This window comes from Sparassis crispa (genome assembly GCF_003851025.1).
Source record: "Sparassis crispa DNA, contig_000014F, whole genome shotgun sequence".
Lineage (NCBI taxonomy): Eukaryota > Fungi > Basidiomycota > Agaricomycetes > Polyporales > Sparassidaceae > Sparassis > Sparassis crispa.
Window position 1 is genome coordinate 913,098 of NW_020939761.1, and position 27,581 is coordinate 940,678.

A 27,581-nucleotide genomic window follows, 5' to 3' on the forward strand; every position below is an offset into this window, starting at 1 on the left:
GCACATCCCCAGTCAGCATACGAAGGGAGAATGTGCTGCCATGCCATCTTCCCAATGATTCGTTGCATCCAACACGTCAGAGATACCATCACACACAGAAACGAAGCAGACCCACTTTGGGATACGTTCCGACAATAAGCTTCCTGAGCTCACCCATAGTCAAGCTCCCGAGCGCGAAGCCGAATAATAATACCTCAATACACCCCCGGAATCGGCGTGGTATCACAAACATGCCTGAGGTGAAGGCTGTACGAATTGATGACGGCGATGACTGTAGTGTTGACAATGCCTATGGACACAACCAGATTCGTGTGCCTCAGAGCGGTTTTGACTGCCGGGTTGAAATTCGGTGATTGCGCAGAGAGACCAGGTCGGATATAATACGGCACGAAAACCATCGTCACATAACCGCGATAGACGTCAGTTGCGAGCCACGAGACAGCAAAGTGTCAGGGCACGTACTACATGTACATCAACATATTGGAGGCTCCCCGCCTGATTTGCCTTCTCTCTAACGGTGACTCAGCTTGAGGCTCGCGGGATACTTGACAGCCCGAGTAGATATGCAGCTATTCTGAGCATCCAATATTCTAAATATGAAATCTGTCGCACTCGACGATCAAATTCGAGATTTTTCCACAGTACAATGCTTGAATTCGTGTTTCCGAGACCTTGAACACCGCGAGTACACTGTATACCGTCTGAAGATCTAGATAAATATAACAGCATGTAGAACGATGAAGAAGGAATGAGAACGATATCGCGTCTGATTGACCTTCGCAACGTCGTGCAAGTATACCGCAAGTATACAAACTATAAAAATGTCGAGATGGAGTGAGAGAAGACCTCGTCCACCCACACATGCGACATTGAGACTGCAAGCTCCAATATCTTGTATTCAAACACTAGGAAGAAAATAAGGAGGTCGGGAGGTTACGCCACTGATAAGAAGACGAGGATGACTGAGCGATCGAGGATGATGGTCTTCGAGGAAAGCGAGGAATGGCATACTGTAGAAGACACCTAAAGCAACTGTCAATAGTACCCGGAGGGAGAGATATGCCTCAGGTCGTCACTAACTCGTCATGCAGACTCAGCAGCCCGAAGATGCTTCCAGTCCTCTAAGCCGAAGATGGACGGGAGTATTTCCCATAGTTTGCGCCTCCTTTCATAATCGCTCGTCATCAGGAATGTGATGCAGTCCCAGCACACTTTATCATTTTCGCAGATGTTGTTCAGGCTTCCATCCCGCTGGTGCAGACTATGGTGGCTGATCGAGTCTGTCGGCGAAAATATAAGGCCAATGCGCAAGAACCGTTTGAAGCTGTCAGCACACAGCGGTCTCCTCGAGCAGGCGGGACTGTTTTGAAGGTAGATACTTGCATTCCCAACTGTATTTGCGGTAGTGAGACGCACCCGCCCCTCCATGCAAGCCGCTAGATCGTCAGCAGATAGCCGTTCGACTGTACCATCTTGACGAGTCACCCCTCTGATGAGCTCAGAAGGAGTCAGATTACTGCAGAGGTAGAAAGCCATGGGTAGCATGGAGAGTGCGCCTGTGAGGCGCGCCAGATTGATCGCCATGATTCCCTCCTCATCCTTAATAGCGATCTGCAGTGTATCTTCTGAGTCCAGCAAAAACGTGTCCCGACCGTGACGGTCCCATACGATGAAGTCATGCGTAAGCACCATTTTCAGTCTCGCGAGGCCGCGCTCGCGAAGGTCATAGATCTGATACTTCTGCGAGAGACGGACGAGAGCTTCTACCTCCTCAAACTGTAGACGATCCGCGCGACCAAGGTAAAAACTGTAAGAAACCGTCGTTATCCGCAGTAACGCTTATGCGATCCTTCAAAACTCACCTTCTACCGTCATACAACACTCGCAGCAAATACCGCAGATCAGCGGGAGATTCCGGCAGGCGGATAATACGACAGTCGAAGAGTCTCTCCTCTATGGCAGGCTGGGGCACTGTGAAGAGATCCCGAAAGACGTCGGAGTTTCTAGATAGCACGCTCTGGTGAACTCGAAAAGTGGTTCTCCACTTCGCACTTCACGACAATTGCAGGACGATCTTCTGCCTCTGCTTTCCCATTCTTGTCAGCATCGCAGTGATGCCTTTTTTTGGCGCGATTGCATCGCCGACCACCCTCCGTCGGTTCTCCACGCCGCTATGTTCTTCATGCTCATCCAGGCCCTCTGACGATAGCGACAGCCTTACAGTTCACATACAGTAGTTGACATGGGGAAATTACCAACAATTGTCTCTCAGCTGGAGTACACTTGCTTAAAAGAACTAGAATTTCAGAACCTCTGCGCTTGAAGTACCACTTTAGTCTCGAATCCAGACGGCAGGTAGTATGTACGCAATACTATACCAAGGTTCTCCGCCGCTCTTCCTCCCCTCAAATTTTGCCTTGTATCATCCTCTAGGATATAGTATTACATGCACACGGTACATCGTGGCGACTGGAAACGAGTCTACCCTTAGAGTGTGATGCCCTTCAGATTTTACAGGAAGTGGAGCAGAGACGGGACAGCGTGTTTATGCAGACCGGACTCTGCATGCATTCGAAGCTCGCACTGGCGAAAATACGCAAAAACGCTATATCGCGTTTGTGCGCTACGAGGGTCTTGCTGTTCATGCACATTGCCAGGTCATCCCGCGACAGACGGTCAATCGTGCCGTTGGCGAGGGATACGCCTTCCATCAGCAGCGTCGTGTCTAGCCTTGTGCACTGGTACAGCGCTAGAGGCAATAAGGTGAGCTCCTGCATGAGATAGGCTAACTTCATTACCGAAACGGCGTCTGAGAGGCGTATAAGGAGGGTTAGTTCGTCCTGTGTTGAGTATATCGCGAAGTCGTCGGTGAAAACGGCTTTCAATCGCTCCAGAGCGTCTACTCGCAGCTCGTCAAGCTGATACTTGTGTGCGGGCCTGACCAGAGCTTCCACTTCTGAGAACTCGAGCAGAGGCTCGTATTTCACACAATGCCTGCGAATTTCTCTATGATCAGAAACTGATGCAGGTGTCACACGAGGGATACAAACGCACTTTTGGCCATCGTAAAAGACACGTAACAAATATCGCGGAGAATCGTGGAGGCGAACGACAGGACAGCCAAAGCCGCGATCGGGCTGAGGAACTGTGAAGAGATTGCGGAATACGTCGGAATGTCTAGATAGCACGCCTTGGTGGACACGAAATGTGATGTGCTCTGCTATGAGGACGATGGAGCCGGCTGCGAACCAGAAATCTTCATCCTGCTGTAGCTCGCCGCAGTCTTCCGCAAGTCCGCGACCACCAATTGAAGTCGGGCGATTCTGCGAGAGAGACAGACATCACGAAGTGAGTCGTATTTATTTCTACCGCCATCATCCCTCTTCAAAAACATCAATAACGATTCTTTTTGTTCCTCTTGCAACTCTCCTCTCATTCCCCTTACTCTCCTTACCTTACTTTTTCGTTGTTCACCCTCTCCCTCGCGATGCCTCAAACGCGTGCCGCGGCTCGTCAACAACAAGCCCCTATTTCAAGCCCCGCCCCTATCGAGGGCCCTGCACAGGAGCGCTCCTCCTCTGCCCCCGCCCCCTCCCCTTTTCGCATCAAGATTCCTGCCCGTCGTGCCCGCACCCCGCCGCCCGCTTCTTCTCCACTCCCGGCTGTTCCGCCGCGGCCCCGGAAGCGCGTGCGTCGCGAGCCCGTCGCTGAACCACCTCTCCCCGAGGCCTTGTCCCCGTTCGCGGCCTTCAATAGTGATGAGGACATCCCCTGGATGACGCAGGCTTCCGCAAATGCCAGCTCTCCCACGCGCCCTACCCTTTCCCACCGTTCTCGCGAATCCTCTCCCATACAGGCCAACAACGCTCTGTCCACCCCCTCTACCGTTCGCTCATCTCGCGCTGCGGTTCGCGCTCTCCTTTCCAACGTGTCCGCTGACGTTCAGATGCTCTACTGGCAACGTGCTGACGAACTCAACCAGCTGTTCCTCTCACGTTCTGAAATACCCACGGCTAGTGCGACTGCCCATACTTCCAACGTTGCACTGCCCATCTCAGGTTAGTATCTTTCTACTGAACTTCGCATCAGACTTCGCCTCCACGGCTGTCTGCTTTGTTTCTGTCACTTCGGGTTGTCGCAACGCACACCTCTCCTCTGTATCAAACGCATATTGCAGCGCATATGCTTCTTTTTCGGGCTGTCGCAACGCGCACCCCTCCTTTCTTTCATAATCATGTCGCAGCGCGCATGATTGTCCTCCGAGTTGTCGCAACGCGCACTCCCCTTCTTTCACCCACGTCGCAACGCGCGTGCTCGTGCTTCAGGTCGTCGCAGCGCGCACCCCTCCTTTTTTCTATACGTGTTGCGGTGCATACGTCCACCCGCCATGCTGTTCATTTGTTCTACCCTGCCCGTTTTCATTATCTTCTAGCCGTCACATCGTGTTGGCTTGTACTTTCTGCAATTCCGGCTCGTGTGCGAGACTCACTCGTTCTTGTCTCGCAGTCAGAGTTCATGTTGCCAATGTTGCACTGTGTACTCTCTCACTGCTGTAATAGCCCATCTCATGGTGCTCACCTGCCTTTTTCCCGCAGCCACTCGCACTTTCGTGTCGCCTTCACCTTTACTCGTGTTTCTACGCATCTCTTTAGTTGATCCTTCCATTGCGTACATTGACGATCCAATGAGTTATGCCACCCTTGACGTGGCCGAGTTCGTCGCTATTTTGTAATCACGTCGCTGTCATATTGTTCAATTGGGAATGATTGTCCTTATTAATTATCGTCTCTGCAGCACGTGTTCATATCTCGGATTCATCGCCAGAAGGTCTTGTGCTTGCAACTTCGCGGCATGATTTCCCTTCGCAATCTGTCCAACTCGCTGGTAACATGTTACCCGACCCTCCAGCCGTTGTCACTTGCATGGAAAAAGGATGGAAACAGTACATTCCTCTCTCATTGCTGACCAATCAGGCGTGTAAAACGGCGGCTTTACGTGCCTTCAAAGAGCATCTTAAGCTTGACAACGGGTCTGTCTCCGTTGCGCAGGCACCACTTGACGCTCGCAGTGAAAAGCACCTGACCACCACCGACTTCATGGAAGCCTCTGGACGTTTCCTCAACATAATCTCCCTACACTATCCTGACGTCAGTGGTCGTGCACTTATCCATGACCAGTTTGAAAAACATTTCCACATGATTGTCCGTCGTGTCGATTTCGGACAGTATCCCGGCCTGTATGTTGAGTATGATATTCAAATTCGCCGTTTTCACGCTAGCGGTCGGCGTTTCCGTCCTGCTGACTGGCAACATGAGATATTCACGAACATCCGTGACGAGTTTCTACTTGGGTCGGCCTCCGGCCGGTTCACATCTGCAGGGTATCCTGTAGAGAATGCTCCCCCTGCATTCTTGTCTGTCCAGCCACGCTCGAGTGTGAACTCTCGACCTTCACAACGGACATCCTTTCGTGCAGACCCTAAGCCCAATGATGCATACAATCTATCGACACTCCTTGCCGCCATTCGGTGCTTCCTCTGTGGAGTTACTACGTACGTCGGGCGCAACTGCAAACACAATGTGCTCCCATTCCTCGTACGGCACACTGATGGGAAGATCACCACCCCGACAGGAGAAACTATCTGTTTCAACTACAATTCCAAAGGGTGCTCCGAGTCTAACTGTTGTTGTGTCCACGTCTGCTCCCTGTGCGGCAAACCCGATCATGGGGCCAATGCTTGCACAAAAGCTTGATTTCTGTCCCATCGTCACACCTTTATGCTGGTTGATTTGGCGTGACGAGCTCGAGGCTGCCGGCTGCCTCGACTCCTTTCTTGACATTCCCTCAAGTATTCGCGATGGTTTCCACATTGGCGTTAACTCTCTTCCGTCCTCCACATATATTCCGCGCAACCATTCCTCCACTTCCGATCATCCTGAAGTAATTCTTGACTACATTGCCACCGAACTCCTTGCCCGGCGATACTCTGGCCCTTTCCATCCCTCGCGTCTCGAACAGCTTATTGGCCCCTTTCGGTCTTCACCTCTTGGTACGGTTCCGAAGGCGAACAGCCCTGGCGTATTTCGCATTATTCAAGATTTTTCCTATCCTCGTCACAACCCCGCGATGCCTTCCGTCAATTCCGATATTGACAGCGATGATTTCCAATGTGAATGGGGAACTTTTGCGGCATGTGTTCTTCTCATTCTCCGTGCTCCACCAGGTACCCAAGCATCTGTCAATGATGTCGAGAAAGCATATCGTTGTGTCCCCATCGCTCCGCAGCACCAACCTCTTGTCGTTATCATGTGGAAGGGTCTCATTTACATGGACCACTGCGCTGCATTTGGTACTTCCAGTGCCCCTGGGATATTTGGCCGTATTGCCGATGCTGCTGTTCGCATTTTTCGTCACCATGGTGTTCAAGATGTAATCAAGTGGGTCGATGATTTTGTCTTCTTCCGCTACCCATCAGGAACGGCCGTCGACGGGTCTCACCTATATAGCTATGATGAGTCTCTCTTCTTCTCCGTTGCCGAACGTCTTGGATGGCCATGGTCTATGTCAAAACACATGCCATTTGCTGACTGTTTCGAGTACAATGGCTTCCGCTGGAGCATCTCGATGCGCACAGTCGAAATTCCGCTCAGAAAAAAAGGAGAAGTACTTGTCTCGCCTTCAGCCCTGGACTGCTGGCTGCAAAGTCACCCGCAAAGACTGTGATCGTCTTGTGGGTACGCTCAATCACTGCTGTCTCGCGTTACCCGCAGGACGCTCTCAACTACCTTCCTTGTACCGTCTGTCTGCCTCCTTTGCCCACACATCGTCCGAGTATGTGCGTCGCTCAGTCTCATCTGCAGTACTCGACGACCTGCGATGGTGGCATGACCAGCTCTCCTTATCATTCTGCGGGTCCTCTCTCGTGATTCCACCTCGTGACAACAGTCGTACGATTTTTGTAGATGCTTCCTCGTCCTGGGGCATTGGGCTCGTTGTGAACGGTCGCTGGCTCGCATGGCAACTGGTTCCGGGCTGGAAAGACGATGGACGTGAAATCGGTTGGGCGAAAATGGTTGCTGTTGAGCTCGCCGTGCGCTTCCTCATACACGATGATGTCTGCGACTCCCGCATTACCATTTACTCAGACAACAAAGGTGTTGTAGGAGCCTTGGACGCTGGACGGTCACGCGGAGTGCAGCAAAATCGGATCCTGCAACACATTGTATCTATGTTCGCTTCTCATGACATCTGGGTTGACATGGAATGGGTACCTACCAAAGATAACCCTGCTGATGGACCTTCTCGTGGTCAGCTACCTCCTAATACATACAAACTCTCGTGTCCGTTTACCTTACCGCGCCACCTATTACCTTACGTCTCCCCAGTTTAATCAGTGTATGTAAATGTCTGCCACATGCTCTGTATTGATTTGCAGCTCTAGTTTCAATTGAAATCTCAGCCATGTTCACAATTGCATCCTCCGCTGATCCTCCGCATGCACTCATCCTGCACAATGGTCTCCATCGACCTCAGTGCATCTCTCGACCATTTCTTCGACTTCATCCGCAAACACCCCACCGAGCGGTACCCTTCCAGACATCTTCGTTCTACACCTCTCTGCCGGTTCTCTCCATACCCCAAGCCTCGTAGCACTCACAATGCTCATGGCCCTACCAGACTGGTACTGTCAGCCGCGCAAATCCACCCGGGCGCGACTCTGATGTCCTCTGCCGCCGATGCGAAACTCCTGCATGTCCTAGATGCATCTCTTGTGGACTCCACCACAAAGAACTATCGCTCCTCTCTTAATTCCTTCTTCCGATTCTGTGATGCAGAACGTGTCCCGCCTCTGTTCCGCCTACCCGCCAGCGAACACTTGCTGTGTTGTTTTGCGGCTTCTAAGGCTGGTTTGCGCCCCCGTAACACTGTTCAAAACTATATCTCTGCCGTCCGTGCTTGGCACATCATCCAAGGTGTCAACTGGAATGGTGGCCTACGCCTCTCCTACGTGCTCCGTGGGGTTGAGAATCTAGCACCCGATCGTAAACCCCCACGTCCCCCAGTTACTCGTGTGATGCTTGAGCTCCTCCACGAAAATCTCGACACCTCAATTCCTCTCAATGCTTGCATCGTCGCTGCTGCAAACACCGCTTTCTGGACTCAATCGCGACTCGGAGAAATACTCTCACCCGCTATGCACTCTTACGATCCGCGGAAAATCCCATCACGCCAGCACCTATCCTCTCCGTCCACTGAGCATGGTGCATGCACTCTGCACTACCCCTGGATGAAAACGAAGAAGTATGCCGGTGACAACTCGACGGTCACGCGCCAACTAGGTTCCTCCGATCCAATCGCCTCACTACAACACCACCTGCTTGTTAATGACGCCCCAGTCCATTTCCCCCTTTTCACCTACCACGACCGTTCGGGTTCGTTCGTATGTCTCACTCGAAAACTTCTCCTCCGGGTATGCAACACTATCTGAAAGCAACGCGGCATTGCGCACACCACGGGACACTCCTTCCGCATTGGTGGGACAACTGAACTTCTAATGAAGGGAGTGGACCCAGCTGTAGTAAAGGTGATGGGCCGCTGGTCCTCCGACGCTTTTCTGCACTACTGGCGTAATCTCGAGATCATCGTTCCCCTCCACGCGCAACTTCTTGCACCGCGTGTACAGCCCTTCCTACCTTCGACTTCAAAGTCACGATCCCGAAAACATGTAACTTTCAAAGTGGTTTGACAACGAAACTACATTTTGTATTATATTACACCCTTCTACTGCTACATATCTGCTGCATGCTCGGCTTCGTCTCCTGGGGGTTTGCCAAGTTCTCCGCTCGTCAGAGCCTTCGTCTCGCATTGGGCGATCCTCGCGCTCACCCTCGGCACACCCCAGGCCCCCGAACACCACCACAGAGGTGCACGGGAGCGGGCATACTGCCTGGCCTCACCCACCACTAGCACTTAGCTACTAGCAGAGCCCGTACATCCTCAGTTAGTCCGGAAGACTCAGGCACGAGTTGAGAGGACTCGAACGTGACAAGGTCCCTTCGAGTCCTGCGACTCGTGACAGTCTTGACGGACGGGCAAGTGTGACAGTGTGACAGTTCACTCTTGACCCTCTACCGCCATCATCCCTCTTCAAAAACATCATCGCCCGCGGCACGCACGAAGCTACTATGTAAGAGAATGTGTGAGGTAGTGGGTGGGTGGGCAAAAAGAATCGTTATTGATGTTTTTGAAGAGGGATGATTCGTGCGTGCCGCGGGCGATGATGTTTTTGAAGAGGGATGATGGCGGTAGAGGGTCAAGAGTGAACTGTCACACTGTCACACTTGCCCGTCCGTCAAGACTGTCACGAGTCGCAGGACTCGAAGGGACCTTGTCACGTTCGAGTCCTCTCAACTCGTGCCTGAGTCTTCCGGACTAACTGAGGATGTACGGGCTCTGCTAGTAGCTAAGTGCTAGTGGTGGGTGAGGCCAGGCAGTATGCCCGCTCCCGTGCACCTCTGTGGTGGTGTTCGGGGGCCTGGGGTGTGCCGAGGGTGAGCGCGAGGATCGCCCAATGCGAGACGAAGGCTCTGACGAGCGGAGAACTTGGCAAACCCCCAGGAGACGAAGCCGAGCATGCAGCAGATATGTAGCAGTAGAAGGGTGTAATATAATACAAAATGTAGTTTCGTTGTCAAACCACTTTGAAAGTTACATGTTTTCGGGATCGTGACTTTGAAGTCGAAGGTAGGAAGGGCTGTACACGCGGTGCAAGAAGTTGCGCGTGGAGGGGAACGATGATCTCGAGATTACGCCAGTAGTGCAGAAAAGCGTCGGAGGACCAGCGGCCCATCACCTTTACTACAGCTGGGTCCACTCCCTTCATTAGAAGTTCAGTTGTCCCACCAATGCGGAAGGAGTGTCCCGTGGTGTGCGCAATGCCGCGTTGCTTTCAGATAGTGTTGCATACCCGGAGGAGAAGTTTTCGAGTGAGACATACGAACGAACCCGAACGGTCGTGGTAGGTGAAAAGGGGGAAATGGACTGGGGCGTCATTAACAAGCAGGTGGTGTTGTAGTGAGGCGATTGGATCGGAGGAACCTAGTTGGCGCGTGACCGTCGAGTTGTCACCGGCATACTTCTTCGTTTTCATCCAGGGGTAGTGCAGAGTGCATGCACCATGCTCAGTGGACGGAGAGGATAGGTGCTGGCGTGATGGGATTTTCCGCGGATCGTAAGAGTGCATAGCGGGTGAGAGTATTTCTCCGAGTCGCGATTGAGTCCAGAAAGCGGTGTTTGCAGCAGCGACGATGCAAGCATTGAGAGGAATTGAGGTGTCGAGATTTTCGTGGAGGAGCTCAAGCATCACACGAGTAACTGGGGGACGTGGGGGTTTACGATCGGGTGCTAGATTCTCAACCCCACGGAGCACGTAGGAGAGGCGTAGGCCACCATTCCAGTTGACACCTTGGATGATGTGCCAAGCACGGACGGCAGAGATATAGTTTTGAACAGTGTTACGGGGGCGCAAACCAGCCTTAGAAGCCGCAAAACAACACAGCAAGTGTTCGCTGGCGGGTAGGCGGAACAGAGGCGGGACACGTTCTGCATCACAGAATCGGAAGAAGGAATTAAGAGAGGAGCGATAGTTCTTTGTGGTGGAGTCCACAAGAGATGCATCTAGGACATGCAGGAGTTTCGCATCGGCGGCAGAGGACATCAGAGTCGCGCCCGGGTGGATTTGCGCGGCTGACAGTACCAGTCTGGTAGGGCCATGAGCATTGTGAGTGCTACGAGGCTTGGGGTATGGAGAGAACCGGCAGAGAGGTGTAGAACGAAGATGTCTGGAAGGGTACCGCTCGGTGGGGTGTTTGCGGATGAAGTCGAAGAAATGGTCGAGAGATGCACTGAGGTCGATGGAGACCATTGTGCAGGATGAGTGCATGCGGAGGATCAGCGGAGGATGCAATTGTGAACATGGCTGAGATTTCAATTGAAACTAGAGCTGCAAATCAATACAGAGCATGTGGCAGACATTTACATACACTGATTAAACTGGGGAGACGTAAGGTAATAGGTGGCGCGGTAAGGTAAACGGACACGAGAGTTTGTATGTATTAGGAGGTAGCTGACCACGAGAAGGTCCATCAGCAGGGTTATCTTTGGTAGGTACCCATTCCATGTCAACCCAGATGTCATGAGAAGCGAACATAGATACAATGTGTTGCAGGATCCGATTTTGCTGCACTCCGCGTGACCGTCCAGCGTCCAAGGCTCCTACAACACCTTTGTTGTCTGAGTAAATGGTAATGCGGGAGTCGCAGACATCATCGTGTATGAGGAAGCGCACGGCGAGCTCAACAGCAACCATTTTCGCCCAACCGATTTCACGTCCATCGTCTTTCCAGCCCGGAACCAGTTGCCATGCGAGCCAGCGACCGTTCACAACGAGCCCAATGCCCCAGGACGAGGAAGCATCTACAAAAATCGTACGACTGTTGTCACGAGGTGGAATCACGAGAGAGGACCCGCAGAATGATAAGGAGAGCTGGTCATGCCACCATCGCAGGTCGTCGAGTACTGCAGATGAGACTGAGCGACGCACATACTCGGACGATGTGTGGGCAAAGGAGGCAGACAGACGGTACAAGGAAGGTAGTTGAGAGCGTCCTGCGGGTAACGCGAGACAGCAGTGATTGAGCGTACCCACAAGACGATCACAGTCTTTGCGGGTGACTTTGCAGCCAGCAGTCCAGGGCTGAAGGCGAGACAAGTACTTCTCCTTTTTTTCTGAGCGGAATTTCGACTGTGCGCATCGAGATGCTCCAGCGGAAGCCATTGTACTCGAAACAGTCAGCAAATGGCATGTGTTTTGACATAGACCATGGCCATCCAAGACGTTCGGCAACGGAGAAGAAGAGAGACTCATCATAGCTATATAGGTGAGACCCGTCGACGGCCGTTCCTGATGGGTAGCGGAAGAAGACAAAATCATCGACCCACTTGATTACATCTTGAACACCATGGTGACGAAAAATGCGAACAGCAGCATCGGCAATACGGCCAAATATCCCAGGGGCACTGGAAGTACCAAATGCAGCGCAGTGGTCCATGTAAATGAGACCCTTCCACATGATAACGACAAGAGGTTGGTGCTGCGGAGCGATGGGGACACAACGATATGCTTTCTCGACATCATTGACAGATGCTTGGGTACCTGGTGGAGCACGGAGAATGAGAAGAACACATGCCGCAAAAGTTCCCCATTCACATTGGAAATCATCGCTGTCAATATCGGAATTGACGGAAGGCATCGCGGGGTTGTGACGAGGATAGGAAAAATCTTGAATAATGCGAAATACGCCAGGGCTGTTCGCCTTCGGAACCGTACCAAGAGGTGAAGACCGAAAGGGGCCAATAAGCTGTTCGAGACGCGAGGGATGGAAAGGGCCAGAGTATCGCCGGGCAAGGAGTTCGGTGGCAATGTAGTCAAGAATTACTTCAGGATGATCGGAAGTGGAGGAATGGTTGCGCGGAATATATGTGGAGGACGGAAGAGAGTTAACGCCAATGTGGAAACCATCGCGAATACTTGAGGGAATGTCAAGAAAGGAGTCGAGGCAGCCGGCAGCCTCGAGCTCGTCACGCCAAATCAACCAGCATAAAGGTGTGACGATGGGACAGAAATCAAGCTTTTGTGCAAGCATTGGCCCCATGATCGGGTTTGCCGCACAGGGAGCAGACGTGGACACAACAACAGTTAGACTCGGAGCACCCTTTGGAATTGTAGTTGAAACAGATAGTTTCTCCTGTCGGGGTGGTGATCTTCCCATCAGTGTGCCGTACGAGGAATGGGAGCACATTGTGTTTGCAGTTGCGCCCGACGTACGTAGTAACTCCACAGAGGAAGCACCGAATGGCGGCAAGGAGTGTCGATAGATTGTATGCATCATTGGGCTTAGGGTCTGCACGAAAGGATGTCCGTTGTGAAGGTCGAGAGTTCACACTCGAGCGTGGCTGGACAGACAAGAATGCAGGGGGAGCATTCTCTACAGGATACCCTGCAGATGTGAACCGGCCGGAGGCCGACCCAAGTAGAAACTCGTCACGGATGTTCGTGAATATCTCATGTTGCCAGTCAGCAGGACGGAAACGCCGACCGCTAGCGTGAAAACGGCGAATTTGAATATCATACTCAACATACAGGCCGGGATACTGTCCGAAATCGACACGACGGACAATCATGTGGAAATGTTTTTCAAACTGGTCATGGATAAGTGCACGACCACTGACGTCAGGATAGTGTAGGGAGATTATGTTGAGGAAACGTCCAGAGGCTTCCATGAAGTCGGTGGTGGTCAGGTGCTTTTCACTGCGAGCGTCAAGTGGTGCCTGCGCAACGGAGACAGACCCGTTGTCAAGCTTAAGATGCTCTTTGAAGGCACGTAAAGCCGCCGTTTTACACGCCTGATTGGTCAGCAATGAGAGAGGAATGTACTGTTTCCATCCTTTTTCCATGCAAGTGACAACGGCTGGAGGGTCGGGTAACATGTTACCAGCGAGTTGGACAGATTGCGAAGGGAAATCATGCCGCGAAGTTGCAAGCACAAGACCTTCTGGCGATGAATCCGAGATATGAACACGTGCTGCAGAGACGATAATTAATAAGGACAATCATTCCCAATTGAACAATATGACAGCGACGTGATTACAAAATAGCGACGAACTCGGCCACGTCAAGGGTGGCATAACTCATTGGATCGTCAATGTACGCAATGGAAGGATCAACTAAAGAGATGCGTAGAAACACGAGTAAAGGTGAAGGCGACACGAAAGTGCGAGTGGCTGCGGGAAAAAGGCAGGTGAGCACCATGAGATGGGCTATTACAGCAGTGAGAGAGTACACAGTGCAACATTGGCAACATGAACTCTGACTGCGAGACAAGAACGAGTGAGTCTCGCACACGAGCCGGAATTGCAGAAAGTACAAGCCAACACGATGTGACGGCTAGAAGATAATGAAAACGGGCAGGGTAGAACAAATGAACAGCATGGCGGGTGGACGTATGCACCGCAACACGTATAGAAAAAAGGAGGGGTGCGCGCTGCGACGACCTGAAGCACGAGCACGCGCGTTGCGACGTGGGTGAAAGAAGGGGAGTGCGCGTTGCGACAACTCGGAGGACAATCATGCGCGCTGCGACATGATTATGAAAGAAAGGAGGGGTGCGCGTTGCGACAGCCCGAAAAAGAAGCATATGCGCTGCAATATGCGTTTGATACAGAGGAGAGGTGTGCGTTGCGACAACCCGAAGTGACAGAAACAAAGCAGACAGCCGTGGAGGCGAAGTCTGATGCGAAGTTCAGTAGAAAGATACTAACCTGAGATGGGCAGTGCAACGTTGGAAGTATGGGCAGTCGCACTAGCCGTGGGTATTTCAGAACGTGAGAGGAACAGCTGGTTGAGTTCGTCAGCACGTTGCCAGTAGAGCATCTGAACGTCAGCGGACACGTTGGAAAGGAGAGCGCGAACCGCAGCGCGAGATGAGCGAACGGTAGAGGGGGTGGACAGAGCGTTGTTGGCCTGTATGGGAGAGGATTCGCGAGAACGGTGGGAAAGGGTAGGGCGCGTGGGAGAGCTGGCATTTGCGGAAGCCTGCGTCATCCAGGGGATGTCCTCATCACTATTGAAGGCCGCGAACGGGGACAAGGCCTCGGGGAGAGGTGGTTCAGCGACGGGCTCGCGACGCACGCGCTTCCGGGGCCGCGGCGGAACAGCCGGGAGTGGAGAAGAAGCGGGCGGCGGGGTGCGGGCACGACGGGCAGGAATCTTGATGCGAAAAGGGGAGGGGGCGGGGGCAGAGGAGGAGCGCTCCTGTGCAGGGCCCTCGATAGGGGCGGGGCTTGAAATAGGGGCTTGTTGTTGACGAGCCGCGGCACGCGTTTGAGGCATCGCGAGGGAGAGGGTGAACAACGAAAAAGTAAGGTAAGGAGAGTAAGGGGAATGAGAGGAGAGTTGCAAGAGGAACAAAAAGAATCGTTATTGATGTTTTTGAAGAGGGATGATGGCGGTAGAGGGTCAAGAGTGAACTGTCACACTGTCACACTTGCCCGTCCGTCAAGACTGTCACGAGTCGCAGGACTCGAAGGGACCTTGTCACGTTCGAGTCCTCTCAATTCTGCGAGAGAGACAGACATCACGAAGTGAGTCGTATTTATTTCAAAACTTGGACGCGAGGGAGATGGTAGTGGTACGCGGTCAACTTTGAACTGGGGCACTAGTGTCTCGATGACCACATTCTTCTATGTGTTATGGTAGTCGGTGGCCGCCACCGTGACGGAGGTTTCTCCGGCTAGCGTACGTAGGCGCCGAGAGGTATACCCTGGTCCCTTCCTGACCAGACCGCAATATACCACTGCCACCATCACTATCACTACCACTTGACCATATTCTCCATCTGTTTCCTGCCTCATCCTTGTGTACTGCAGGAGTTTTTCGCCTTTGATTCTCATCATTGACACGGGAGACGCCCCTTGCTTGTGTTCACAGAGCGCTCACATGGACTCTAGCACTAGTCTCAGCTCGACGGATATCCGCATGGAACTGGAAGGTGAAGAGGGAGAGTTACGGAAGGACGATGAGTTCTGGTTCACAGATGGTAACATCGTTCTCATTACACGGAACGTTGCATTTCGTGTCCACCAGGGTGTCTTATCGCGACACTCGGACGTGTTTCGCGATCTCTTCACTGTTCCTCAACCGGCCGTCCAAGAGCGAATGTTTGACTCTCCAGTCGTCCGTCTCTCCGACTCCGCATCCGATCTCCGGCATCTGTTACGGGTCTTGTACGATGGGAGGAGGTGCGTCGATAGTCCTGACCAATGTGTTTCGACATAATGCTTGATGCTAGGTTCTATCTTATGCGGGAAGATCGCTTGCCTTTCGCAGCAGTAGAAGCATTGGTGCGCCTCGGCCAGAAATACGAGATCCAGGATCTCCGCGAGCAAGGACTCGTTCTGCTGAAGGCCGTGTTCCCTGACAACTTCCTAGCGTGGAACGCGAGCCTGAAGGCGAACTCGGAGGACACATCGACAGTGGTCATGGAGACGACGGACGCCATAGCCGCAGTGAACTTGGCACGTGTCATTGGGTGCCGTTCGATGCTCCCCGCCGCTCTGTATCGTTGCTGCCAGCTGAGTGCCGCTGAGCTATGCGGCGGCGTCTCTCGTGGTGACGGTCATACCGAGCAGCTGTCTGCAGAAGACGTGGAGAGATGCATAGATGCGAAGGCCCGGCTGATGAGCGCGTATGCGGTGGGGAGGATGCGGCGGTACTCTATGGCCAGCACGGATTGCCTGAGGAAGCCGATGTGCGCAGCGACGATGCATTCTGTGCTACAGCGAAGCGTGGACTCGTACCCCCGTCGGGTTAAGATCCAGCAGTGCGAAACTTTGGATGACATGGACCGGACGATTGATTTGCGTTGCAAGAAGCACAACCTGTGTGACAATTGCCGACAATTCATAAAGACGAGAGACTTGGAACGGCGCCGCGAGACTTGGGAGCACTTGCCTGAGTACTTTGGCTTGGATGACTGGGTACAGCTTCAGTAAGGGGACTCTGCGTCATCTACGTCGGCGACTATTTGGTACGTTGGATTTCACTCTTTGTTTATACTGTCATTAGATTGAGCGCATTCACGAGAAATAGACACGATGTTTAGAGACGGGTGCCATCACTATCCAAGGCAATGTTGTGCGTTTTGGTCCGTATTATTCACTTGCCATATCTACACTATGATTCCACAGCTGTATTCTGGGTATAGTGAAGTCTATGCAAGCGCAAGCAGTTGCGGTGAGTCTGCCTGCTTCTGCATTATGCATCCTGCTCAGCGATAACCTATCCCAAGGATGACAGTGCAGAACCTACTACCGCTTGCTACCATTCTGTGCTTATTCGTGGTCGATCAAACAGCCGTAGGAGTGGTATTTCTTATTTCATACGGGCGTTTGTTGAACGTGAAGCAATTCAAAAAGGTGCGGGTTCGACATTGCCCGGTATTCGACTATTCTCTGTCACCTGATGTGACCGAGTGCGATTGCTCGTGATGCACACATGGGATCCTGCACGCGAATACAAGTCTGAGCGTCACCGGTAAGAGCTTGATCACACGCCTAATTCCCAGCTCGCATTCTCATGTCAAACACGCAGGCCCTCGCATCTGCAGATGACGTGAATCGACGAGGTTCCCTTCTCACGCCGATTGGGTACGCTCGTGTGTTCTCGATGCGGCTACCCATTCTGTGCGCACAGTTGTGACCACCTGATAGTCTCCACCTTTACGTTCGTCTTTGATGAACGAATCTCCTTGTCGATGTAGCTGATAGAAAGGATATCCAACGAACCGACGGTGGTTGCGCGGCAGATTAGGATTCTCTGGCGCTTGTACGTTTGCATGTTATCTTGAAAATATTGCGTTCCATTCTGCTAAATATTCGTTCGATCCTATTATCCTATGTGACAACCCGGCCGCTCAGCAGAGCAGACGTTCATCATGCATCAATCCAAAGCCATTGACCTGGGTTTGAGACGCTAAATTCAACGGCAGACTCTAGCCGAAGTCGCCAGTGATAAGGAGCACATTCCGCTACCAGCCTTGCCACACTTTGTAAGGATCAGGAACAGTGACAAAATCGGCCGAATCGAATCCCTGATCCAGCACTTTCTGCTTGATCGCGCGCGCCCTGTCGCTCTCTTGTAACTGCTCGTACTTATCAGGCGTGGCGTCGTAATCGGCTTTCTTGTCTGTCACAACAAGATGGATACATTCCCCTTCGTAATCGCATGGCAGTACGTCGATCTGGATGTGGTTGGCTGTAAGGTACCGCATGATAACCACAATATAGGTGCCAGGTTGCGGATCCGTGCCCTGAGAGTGGCACCATGCTTTGACTTGTTCCTCTGTCAACCTGTAACCACCATAAATTTGCATCTGCGGGACGTCAACAGTCTTTCACTGAATGGGATACCACCGACACACCTTTGCTTGAGATGAGGGACAGTATTGAATCAAGTTGTGGCAGAAATGTCACTTGCTGTACGTCTAGCCTCGTCTATCGCACACTAGCGGAGGTGGCTGTGGACGCGGGGCAATATTGATGATTGATGAGTCGCTGGGAGGGCGCGTCTTATGCGGCGCGATTGCCGCTGAGGCGGACACGAGCCGTGCGTCGCGGACGGAGTCGAGATAGGCAGAGACAGCGAAGGCTCTATTGACGGCTTGATGCAGCAGCACTGTCCTCAGCATCTCTGATAGTATCAAGATATCGTTCTGGAATTGCACTGGTCTCTTCTATGGTCTCGTCGCAGTTCTTCAGCTGGACTGCCACTACATATGAAGGCGATTTTCACTGGGCATTTATTGGTGAAAATCACCATGCACCTTAGGGAATTTGACCACTTTTTGCAAAAATACAACCGCACTGGGTGAACGCCACATAGTAAAATTCCCCTTGATTATGACGGGTTTCGCTGCTATGAGCCTACATTCTTACCACAACTCACACCTGCCGGGGCGAAGCGCAGGCGGCTCATGTCCTTTTTAGGCATTTCCATCCTTCAGGCATGCCGTCTTGTTCGTCTGTCCTTGTATTGTACCATCAGCTTTTCGTCTCAAACGATCTCTTTCCTTGTTCCAGTTTTGTTTCCGTACCACCCACAGGAGCAACATGGTTGTTGTAGCGTTTCCATGGTTCCAGCTGCATTTCATTCCCAGCATTTTTAAGCTGCAGTCCTCGTTGAAGTTGTGGCCGCACATCTCTTCCTCTAAGTTCCACCACCATGACGTCGACGTTCAGTCTATGGGAGTCATTCCAGGCCATTATGGCCAGACCTGCCACAAGCAACCTCAGATTTTACATGTCTGTGGCGACTCTGCCAGACATGCCTTCCGCCGCCACCGCTGAACCAATGCCGCCAGATGGCCATAAAGCACACAAAAATCAGCTCACGGTTATTCCCCAGGCATTTAGGAGACTGGAGACCATGCATATAATGGCCAAAGGTTTCTCCCAAGAGGCGCTGGACTGTGAGCTTAGATGTCAACTACTCAATGCATTGCTGACGATCGGACGGTTCGCAGTCCTGGATCGGCGAATTCCATCTGCACCACTGGACGCAGACAACCTCGACGAATATACTGGAGAGGCACTCACCCTCCCGTGCGCCCCACACTACAATATCCCGAGGCACGTTGGGGGGCAGGTCTCCAATATTGAGCGGTGAGTTTCATGCACCGTGCCGACTCGACTTCGTTGCTCATGCTTTACGTATCCTGCAGAGTCTGTCGTTGGGTCGTTGAATACCCCCTGACAACCTCTCAACGCATTCTACATCTCACTATGCCACAAACAGACGACTGGAGTTTTTCACCTGAGAAGCATGCCCGTGATATCGACATGGACAAAGACATATTCCGGTACACCACTTTTAGTGCCGCTGCTGCACCTCTGCCTCCCAGAGGGTGCGCAATACCTTCAGTCACTGTGGTCATACAGCCACCGTGGATACTTTCCCCGCAAGATCTTGTGGCATTTGTAGCTTGTGGAGCAGTACGTTTCAACCACCGTGGTGGAATACAAGCTGATTGTTCGCTGCAGCTCCCTCCTTATAATCCGAATGGTCCAGTCAAGGATTATACCTGCAGTCAGAGGTTGTGGAGCAAGGTGCGATAAAATGATCTCATAGTTGAGAAGTCACCTAAAATCGGCAGAAGATCTGGGATGTCTGTTTCCGAGAGCGATCTCGCTGGTTTGTAGTCACCTCATATTCTGGTTGGGTGTTCGGTGCCTTCTCGAAAGGTATGCACCTTCTATACCCTCTTACAGGTAGCGCTGACGGCCGGTCCACAGGGTGGACACGAGCCTTTGTATCGCCAATCTTCAAGTCAGATGATCAAGACCCTACCGTGGAAGAAATTCTAGTCTTCTGGCTCGCCTCAGCAGTAGGTGTCGACGGAGGCTGGACGATACCCGAGGTTAGTGACGAGCCCGAATACGTTGGCGTTGAAATACCGTGCCTGGTCCGCGATATTCTACCACCGGTCTCATTTGCGGAGGAGCGAAGAGCACTCATGGCATTATCCCTGCTGTCGTGACAGTGTTGTTGATGGGCTCTCACCAAATTCGTCTTGCGCATGTAGGTACCAGAACCTGTTCACACCATTGGATTGGAGGTCGCGAACTCAATCCCTCCACCTCTCACCCGTAGACCCCCCTTTGCACCCTCTATCTCGGACTGGAGTGGCGAAGGTGGCGGTGAGCAACGTCTCCCTGCAATTGATACAAAGCTCACAAAAGATGGCCTTGCAGCACACATGTCGGACACTTCATCAACCATTCATGCTGAAGAAGTCGACAGTAGGCTCATGGATCTCCAGGACGAAGGCCATTGTGGCAGTCTGTCTGGAGTCCCGAACAACCCCATCGTGCGGGAGAAATACAGACACGACTCCATCGACTCTGTTGAGGGTATCCAACACTGGATAAACCACGTAGATCCGACCAGCGTTCCCCCCGAACGTACTCCATCTCCGAGTCCGTCACAGTCGTCTGCGTCAACGGTGCGAGAGTATACGTGGAACAGCAGTCGAGAGGGTGACTGGGTGTCAGTCGATGTTCGGGATCGTCGGTATGATTATGTGTGCTCGGGGTAGTCGACAGTGTTATCGTTGCTTTGTAGTGTTACCGTTGTTTTGTAGTGCTGTCGATGCGTTGATGTGCTTGCTCTGTATTGTTATGCTGTCAAACACCTCAGCCGTCTGCAGTCGTGGGTGTGCATCCATGTCCCGTTTGTAACCGTGTAAATCGCGATTGGGGCGAGTAGAGACGGTTGAGTCGGGCACCCGTATGCTGTCGACATTGTCAGCGGCACTAGATTTCGATAACAAATGCGACAGTCGGCGACTGAGAAGTGACGAGGCGTGGATACAACAAGATGGACGGAGCATACACAGTCAGTCATGCTCCGCTGAAAGGCACACTTGCGTGCTAAAACATAGGTGCATCGCCCCTACCCTTGCAAACGATGTAGATGCTCATGAAGGCGAAGAAAGTGAAAGCGGCATAGACAGACCAAAAAAGTTGGGCAGAAAGGACAGATTGCGAGCGACGGAGAAATCCAGTTACCGCGGGACTTCACATAAGTGCTAAAATAAAGTGATGTAGAGACAACATACAGACAAGGACAGAGAGGTAATTGCGAGAGTGCTGCAACGCCAAGAGAACCAAGTCGTATGTAACCGCAGGGCACATCGGTGTCGAGTAAGCAGAGAAATGCGGCTGGGCCAGTCGAGAGTGTGAGATCTAGTAACGGACACTGTCAATTTTACGGAAGCACCTTGCAAAACTGAAAACACTGTGCACCAGCTCGCTGTTCATGAGAACGACGCACAGTCCGCCTGCCAAGCTACACCCAGTCTTCCAAGCCAATGCACCCAAGTACGAGGGAAGGAAATTGAGACCGTGACATCATACTAAGTCCCGCATCTTCACAGACTGAAGGCAATTGTCGCACAGATAGTGCTGCTTGCAATGAGAGCCGGGCGTTTGATAACGTCATCCAAGGTATCACGCAGTAGGATCTGCGACTTAAGCGAGAATACCTCCAAGTGAATCCGCAGAAATGGCCGCACTACGTCTAGCCATCTCTTCCAGCCTTCTGAGGCAGCAGCGCTCCAATTCCGTCTCTGCGATATACTACACCAAGTTTGGGACTACTCAACTGCCAGTAGCGACACAATGCGAGTGGACGCATGCAAGGGGCCAATGAGACGCGCCAAGATCAATGCGGGGTGGCAAGGCCTGTCCTCCCGACGAATAACAAGGTGTTCGTGGAGAATCTGGTATAATTAGTGGGGACGTACGAGTGCTTGCATTTCAATGAATTTCTCGGCCTGTTTGTGTCCGTAATGAAAGGTGAGAGGGAAGATCATGGCGACGCAATCTACACAGTGCTAAGAACTGTCGACGCACCTTTTCGTATTGTACAGGGCTTACCAGAGAGTTGCATGTGGACGAGGGCAGCGTCTGAAACGGTTGTGCAGAGCCAGCGCCATAAACTGGGCCACAAACACGCGCAGGTGTGTGTAGCTGTATAAGGACAAAGCGACAGTTCACGAACTCTCGGCTGTGCGGCCAAGGGACCTGTTCTGCCAATCACACGGTCAGTTGGAAGGCCGTTCATTAAAGGACAAAGGAAACCGTTTTCTGGCCACTATTATGTTCGAGACGTCCAACGCAACATGGTGGGTGACTCAGAGAAGGAGTTACGGCTGTGAAAATGGTGCTTCTGACCGAAAAATGCCTCTACATTGTTTGGTAGGTGATACCACATATGAGAGCCGATTACAAAGGTGAAAATTACAGTACAAGACGAGTCGAGCTGCCTAGACGCGCATGTCACGCTGCAGACGCGGTGCACGGGATCTCCCACTCTGAACGCGCATTGAAAGTTGGCCTTCAACCACGAGGTTCCCTGCCACAAAACTCGCTGCAGCAACAATAGACAAAGGAGAGTTCGGTGGTAATGTTATTTCGAAGATCAATCCATGACCTGTGCATTGATCGAGGTTGCGCAGTTTCTGGGCCGTTTGCATGTTTGCCCAACGAATATAAAACTCGCAACCTGGTCTACGAGGAGGTAAGCATCTTCAGCTATGTCTCACCAATCCACTAACCGCACGCCTTCAGTAAAGAAAGTCTCTGGCTTTGATACTTATGCTACGGGTCGCATGTCTGTCAAGGAACAGCGGTGTGAGCTTCGTGAAGAAATGCACGCCAAGTTCGTCTTGATGCCCGTCGACGAGTTCATGGACGATTTTGTCCCTAATTTTCAGAACCCACTGGATCAGCAAAAGCCAGACTTTATCGACGCCTTCGAGAACATGCCGGGGAACAACAAACGAGAATTCGACTTATACAAACCTTTTGTATGCGCTTTTTCTTCCTTGCGCGCCACGTAAAGCTCACTTTAGTCCTCGAGGTCGACTGCGTGGAGGATGCGAAGCTTTGTCCTGGTCATACTCTTCGACTTGCTCAAAACAAGGCCGATCCTGACGACCCTAGCCGACAGAAGGTCGATGCTGCTCTTTTTCGAACGTCAGACAACGTTCCTGAGGACGATCGGCCACATTGGGCACTTCAGCACCTGTCCATCGAGTTTAAGCGTCATCGTACCTGGGACGATCCGTTTGAAGACAAGAAGAGAAAGCCGAAACGTGCACACAAGACCACCAAGGTAGACGACGACGTGGGGATATCTCCTAAACCAGAGCAACTCAGCCATGAAGACCCATCCTACATGCCGAAATCTGGAAGTTTGCTTCCGGGCGACTCATTAGCGGACGTCATGGGCAAAGGTCCCCACGACATGTCTCGATTTGCGCGGCTGAACGACGTGTGGGTGCTCAAAAACTCAAGGAAGTATGACCATTTCTATCCTTCAATTACCAAGATGGTCGATACAGACGAGGACCTCTTCCAGACACCTCCCATTTCATTAAGGGCAGAAGACAATGCCAAGGCCATCTTCATGACTGCTGCTGAGGCGGACGCTCAACGACGTACTGCTGTCCGCGGGCAGATTATTTCATACGCCAAGATGATCTTCTCCCGCCAACACCGCTGCTTCGTATTCACTGTTCTTATCCTGGGCGATTGCGCGCGGATTATTCGCTGGGACCACGCTGGTGCCATCGTCACACATAAATTCCACTACATGACCACGGAACATCTCAGCGAATTCTTGTGGCGGTTCTCTTACATGACTGTCATGCAGCAAGGGTATGATACGTCTGCTGTGCCTGTGGTGTCTGGATCGGCCGACTATAAGCTAATGCAAAAGATGGCTGTGCCAGTGGACCCCTCTGATCGATCTAAGAATGACTATGCAAGACAGTCGTTTGTCAAGTCGCTGAATCTCAAGGACTTCAAAGAAGATGGTCCAGACGAGTGGCTGTGCTGGAAATTCACTATCATACCAGAGAAGCGGAGGCAGAAGGGCGACGTTTCCGCAGATCGACCCGCCAACCCGGAGGCCAGTTCAGGCGAATGTAGAGAGATGCATTTTCCCCAGGGCGAACCAAAAGCCAGCTGCGCGACACTTCCTGGTCGGCAAACCTCATTTCGAAGCTCCGGGATTGACAGGTGGCGCCACGCGATGCTATATCGCAGTTGATTGTGAGAGGGAGAAGTTCGTTTTCCTCAAGGATGCATGGCGTGTTGATCTTGATGACATCGAGATGGAAGGACATATTCTCGCGACTCTCAACAGAGAGAAGGTGGAGAACGTCCCAACTCTTGAGTGTCACGGAGACGTTGAAGGCCGGTTCCAGCAGACTGTGACTCACAGCTATCTCAAGCTAGGCCATCCGGACGACCTGAATCCTATCAAGAAGCATTCCCACTACCGCCTCGTTGTCGAAGAAATTTGTCGTCCGCTGAAGGATTTCAAGAATACTCGGGAGCTGGTGAAGATCATTGCAAATTGCATCCATGGTGAGTGCCGATTTTATTGATTTCATCGCTGTCTACTCATAGCGGCGTGCAGCTCATCGGCTGGCCACTATCAGGGCCCGATTGACACATCGCGACGTCAGCGCAGGAAATCTGCTTATTAATGAAACGGTTGTGAAGACGGATGGTGAGTATGAGACGGTCAGGACAGGGCTGTTGTGTGATTGGGAGCTATCCAAACCGATTGAAGACGAAGACGACGAGAACCAGGAGGACATCGATTCGGAGGAAGATTTAAGCCGAGAAAGTGACGCCAATAATCTGGAGATACAGAATGTTACCTTCAAACAGAAGAAGCCGAGACAACCTGACCGCACCGTGAGCTTCTCGTGTATAGTCTCATCTGCGACGATCGCTCAAATGATTTTCCCTCGTAGGGTACTTGGCAGTTTTTGTCCGCCCTCCTGCTGGACTATCCCTGGAAGTCTGTTACGATCCCAGACGAGCTCGAGGCTTTTTTCAACGTCCTCTTGTTCCATGTTGTCCGGTACACCAACAGCACCGTTCGAAACGTCCCGGTGTTCATGTCTCAATACTTCGACGAAGGCACAATAGACTCGCTGGATGTCCAGTATACTTGCGGCTCTGCAAAACGCAATGCCATAGAGACGGGCACCCTGAAGGAAAAGATGAAGAAGCCCATCACATTTCTTGACAATAACGGTTCAGACCATCTTCCTCTGAACACCATCATCAAAGAGCTTTTGCAATTGTTTCAGGCACATTACTCGGTGACCCTTCCTGCCCTTCTACAGGCCCAGACGGCAGACCAAAGTGTCCACCGCCAGAAAGATTCTGACCAGCAGCTTCTGGACCGTGCCCAAACCAGCTCCGAAGCGGCTGCCGATGGAAATACGAAAAAGCGGTCTATCCAAAATATGCTGGATGCGCAGCTGGAGGCTAAGTGGCAGGCAGAATGTACCACCTACACTCATAAGTCCTCTGGCGAGCTGAAAACCCCAGAGACGCGGCTCACTCGAAAGAACAGAGCTGCTGCTGAGAAATTGAAGACGCAAGACTACGTGTACGATTTCTTGCTGCGGATGTATTTCCAGAAGAAGTGGCCGGAGCACGATAAGATTGGCGATAGAATTCCGCCCCACTACAGCTACGCGGACTATCGAGAGAGGGGACTCAGGTTTCCTCCACCAGCGTCTTCTAGCTCTGGATCAGAGAGCCCTTCGGAAGCTCTTCGAAGGTCCCGTCCGAGCAAACGTCCCAGATTGCCAGTGCCAGCTCCCAGTTCCACGTCTCGTGGTCGGCCGCCATCATCGTATGCCCGGCGTAAGGGCAAACAGCCGGCGAGGCCGAACGCCATTGCCAGACGGTTTTGAATTCAATTGCGACGATTGTGTTTTTTGGTTGTCATTTCCACAGGACTAGGTCGTTGCTCTGGTAGCATCGTCAGTGTCTGAATAGTTTGTCATTCTATTCGTTACGTTCTGTTCTCCTGTCTCAGGATGCGCTTCTGTTAAACAGTTTATATTCAACATGTCAGCTCATCGTTGCTTTATCTCGCATCACGTCTGTAACTACCGTGTAGCAATAACTAAGACCAATATTATATTGAATATACCTATGATCCAGTACTTCGTAAACTTTAAACTCGTGCACTCATGCAGACAAGTAACGTCATAAAGTCCGCACCTTGTCCATGAGGAAACGAAAGAACGAACGGAGACGTACAACGAGCAGGTTGCCGTCGCGGTAAATGCTATTTGGTGAGGTGGCGTGCAGGACTCAAGGTGGCACACGGCTGTCTTCCCTTCAGAGAACGGTCTAATGTCACGATGGCCGAGCAGAATGTAGTACGCACGATCCAGCTCGTTGATGCGAGGAGGAGAACAATAAACCGCGCAGGAGTTTGATAACGATGACTGAATGGACGACCGTGTCCTAAGTGCGTCCTGAGTGCGCTTTCCTCCATACGAGCTACAATTTTGGTATTTAGAGATCGATCTTGACGCCTAAGAGGTGAGTTACGGGGCGCTGAATGGCGTAAACGAGGTCGTACACATAGATATCTCTACTGAACTTACGTGTAGAGACTGCACAATCAGGCTTCCAAGGTCATTCGACGCAGCTTGTTCTAGCGTGTTCTAGAGCTGGGAGCCTAAATTTCACGGTGGGGATTGGAACCGCATTGACACCAGGCTGCCAAAGGATGCCTCTGCCGGCTGAACGCGCAGTTATTCCCTGTGTTAAGGTAGAGCCTCCTGAGGCCGTGTTGCAGAAAATGTATCGGTGAACCTATTCGCCAGCGTCTGCAGAAGTGAGAGATGATAACGGAAGAGTGACTACCAAACCTACAGTGTGGAGCGGGTCCGCGACTACGCCAGTCCGTGGAATGAGTATGCTAGACGTTGCCTGGAAATATGGAGAGCTGAATATGGTGGAGATGGACGATGTTGAGCTCTCGGACGATGCATGCGGAGATCTTGTGGTAGTACCTATGATCGCGATCATCTCGACCTTCGGCCATGGATCTTCATGCACGGTATTAGTAGGCTGATCTCTGCTCTGACTTATCTCACCGCGATGAAATATCGTCCAGATTGAGCCGACGACTAGTACTTTCGATAAGGGAACTTTCACCTCCACGGTGCTGGCACAACGTCTCCTGACTTCAAGTTCGTTCGAAATTTGTGAAGGCAACAAGAACGACGGTTAACTGTGCACGGAATACGGTGGCTTTGTGTGAATCCTCGAATGGTGAATAGCCTCGAGGTGACAGACATGGCTTCATGCAGTGATCGTGGCATTAATATGAAGAAACTTGTCCAACGCTTGCAGCGAGCGTCAACTTGACGGCGCCATCCCGTCTTGATTCCTCCCTGCTTCTGGTCAGCGCAGAGACAGGGGGCTCGCTGCCCTTTCCTCTCTGACTTGCACTTGCTCACTAGGTAAGAGCTCTGCTGTCGTTTTCCGTACATCTGAAAATTTGCTCGCTAGCATCGTTTCTCGCTACGGCACCATTAGAGGTCTGCGCCAGACTACCTCCGTGTGCTGCG

General features: G+C 52.0%; 10 protein-coding genes across 10 annotated transcripts; 5 read left to right on the top strand and 5 right to left on the bottom strand.

Annotated features, from left to right (window-relative positions):
• Positions 1 to 1,083: 1,083 nt before the first annotated feature.
• Positions 1,084 to 1,692, bottom strand: SCP_1503120 (hypothetical protein; the record flags this gene model as incomplete). The annotated part of the gene is made up of 1 exon (XM_027764416.1): positions 1,084 to 1,692. One exon carries the CDS (start codon positions 1,690 to 1,692, stop codon positions 1,084 to 1,086), a length of 609 nt encoding a protein of 202 aa, XP_027620217.1.
• A 1,795-nt stretch (positions 1,693 to 3,487) lies between these two features.
• Positions 3,488 to 4,732, top strand: SCP_1503130 (hypothetical protein; the record flags this gene model as incomplete). Its single annotated transcript, XM_027764417.1, has 3 exons — positions 3,488 to 3,886; positions 3,947 to 4,058; positions 4,596 to 4,732. 3 exons carry the CDS (start codon positions 3,488 to 3,490, stop codon positions 4,730 to 4,732), a joined length of 648 nt encoding a protein of 215 aa, XP_027620218.1.
• A 2,781-nt stretch (positions 4,733 to 7,513) lies between these two features.
• SCP_1503140 (hypothetical protein) lies at positions 7,514 to 8,488 on the top strand (the record flags this gene model as incomplete). Its single annotated transcript, XM_027764418.1, has 1 exon — positions 7,514 to 8,488. One exon carries the CDS (start codon positions 7,514 to 7,516, stop codon positions 8,486 to 8,488), a length of 975 nt encoding a protein of 324 aa, XP_027620219.1.
• Positions 8,489 to 9,949: 1,461 nt separating this feature from the next.
• SCP_1503150 (hypothetical protein) lies at positions 9,950 to 10,924 on the bottom strand (the record flags this gene model as incomplete). The annotated part of the gene is made up of 1 exon (XM_027764419.1): positions 9,950 to 10,924. The coding sequence occupies one exon, from the start codon at positions 10,922 to 10,924 to the stop codon at positions 9,950 to 9,952; it is 975 nt and encodes a 324-aa protein (XP_027620220.1).
• Positions 10,925 to 11,714: 790 nt separating this feature from the next.
• SCP_1503160 (polyprotein) lies at positions 11,715 to 13,515 on the bottom strand (the record flags this gene model as incomplete). Its single annotated transcript, XM_027764420.1, has 2 exons — positions 11,715 to 12,822; positions 12,887 to 13,515. 2 exons carry the CDS (start codon positions 13,513 to 13,515, stop codon positions 11,715 to 11,717), a joined length of 1,737 nt encoding a protein of 578 aa, XP_027620221.1.
• Positions 13,516 to 13,785: 270 nt separating this feature from the next.
• Positions 13,786 to 14,950, bottom strand: SCP_1503170 (hypothetical protein; the record flags this gene model as incomplete). The annotated part of the gene is made up of 3 exons (XM_027764421.1): positions 13,786 to 13,842; positions 14,380 to 14,455; positions 14,508 to 14,950. The coding sequence occupies 3 exons, from the start codon at positions 14,948 to 14,950 to the stop codon at positions 13,786 to 13,788; spliced, it is 576 nt and encodes a 191-aa protein (XP_027620222.1).
• A 606-nt stretch (positions 14,951 to 15,556) lies between these two features.
• On the top strand, positions 15,557 to 16,912 carry SCP_1503180 (hypothetical protein; the record flags this gene model as incomplete). Its single annotated transcript, XM_027764422.1, has 6 exons — positions 15,557 to 15,858; positions 15,909 to 16,480; positions 16,609 to 16,646; positions 16,709 to 16,753; positions 16,807 to 16,852; positions 16,908 to 16,912. 6 exons carry the CDS (start codon positions 15,557 to 15,559, stop codon positions 16,910 to 16,912), a joined length of 1,008 nt encoding a protein of 335 aa, XP_027620223.1.
• Positions 16,913 to 17,645: 733 nt separating this feature from the next.
• Positions 17,646 to 17,990, bottom strand: SCP_1503190 (predicted protein; the record flags this gene model as incomplete). Its single annotated transcript, XM_027764423.1, has 1 exon — positions 17,646 to 17,990. One exon carries the CDS (start codon positions 17,988 to 17,990, stop codon positions 17,646 to 17,648), a length of 345 nt encoding a protein of 114 aa, XP_027620224.1.
• Positions 17,991 to 18,838: 848 nt separating this feature from the next.
• Positions 18,839 to 20,711, top strand: SCP_1503200 (predicted protein; the record flags this gene model as incomplete). Its single annotated transcript, XM_027764424.1, has 8 exons — positions 18,839 to 19,085; positions 19,140 to 19,278; positions 19,338 to 19,608; positions 19,657 to 19,722; positions 19,773 to 19,857; positions 19,909 to 20,033; positions 20,199 to 20,313; positions 20,368 to 20,711. The coding sequence occupies 8 exons, from the start codon at positions 18,839 to 18,841 to the stop codon at positions 20,709 to 20,711; spliced, it is 1,392 nt and encodes a 463-aa protein (XP_027620225.1).
• Positions 20,712 to 22,826: 2,115 nt separating this feature from the next.
• Positions 22,827 to 25,904, top strand: SCP_1503210 (hypothetical protein; the record flags this gene model as incomplete). The annotated part of the gene is made up of 5 exons (XM_027764425.1): positions 22,827 to 22,985; positions 23,039 to 24,164; positions 24,229 to 24,552; positions 24,605 to 24,888; positions 24,948 to 25,904. The coding sequence occupies 5 exons, from the start codon at positions 22,827 to 22,829 to the stop codon at positions 25,902 to 25,904; spliced, it is 2,850 nt and encodes a 949-aa protein (XP_027620226.1).
• Positions 25,905 to 27,581: the final 1,677 nt, after the last annotated feature.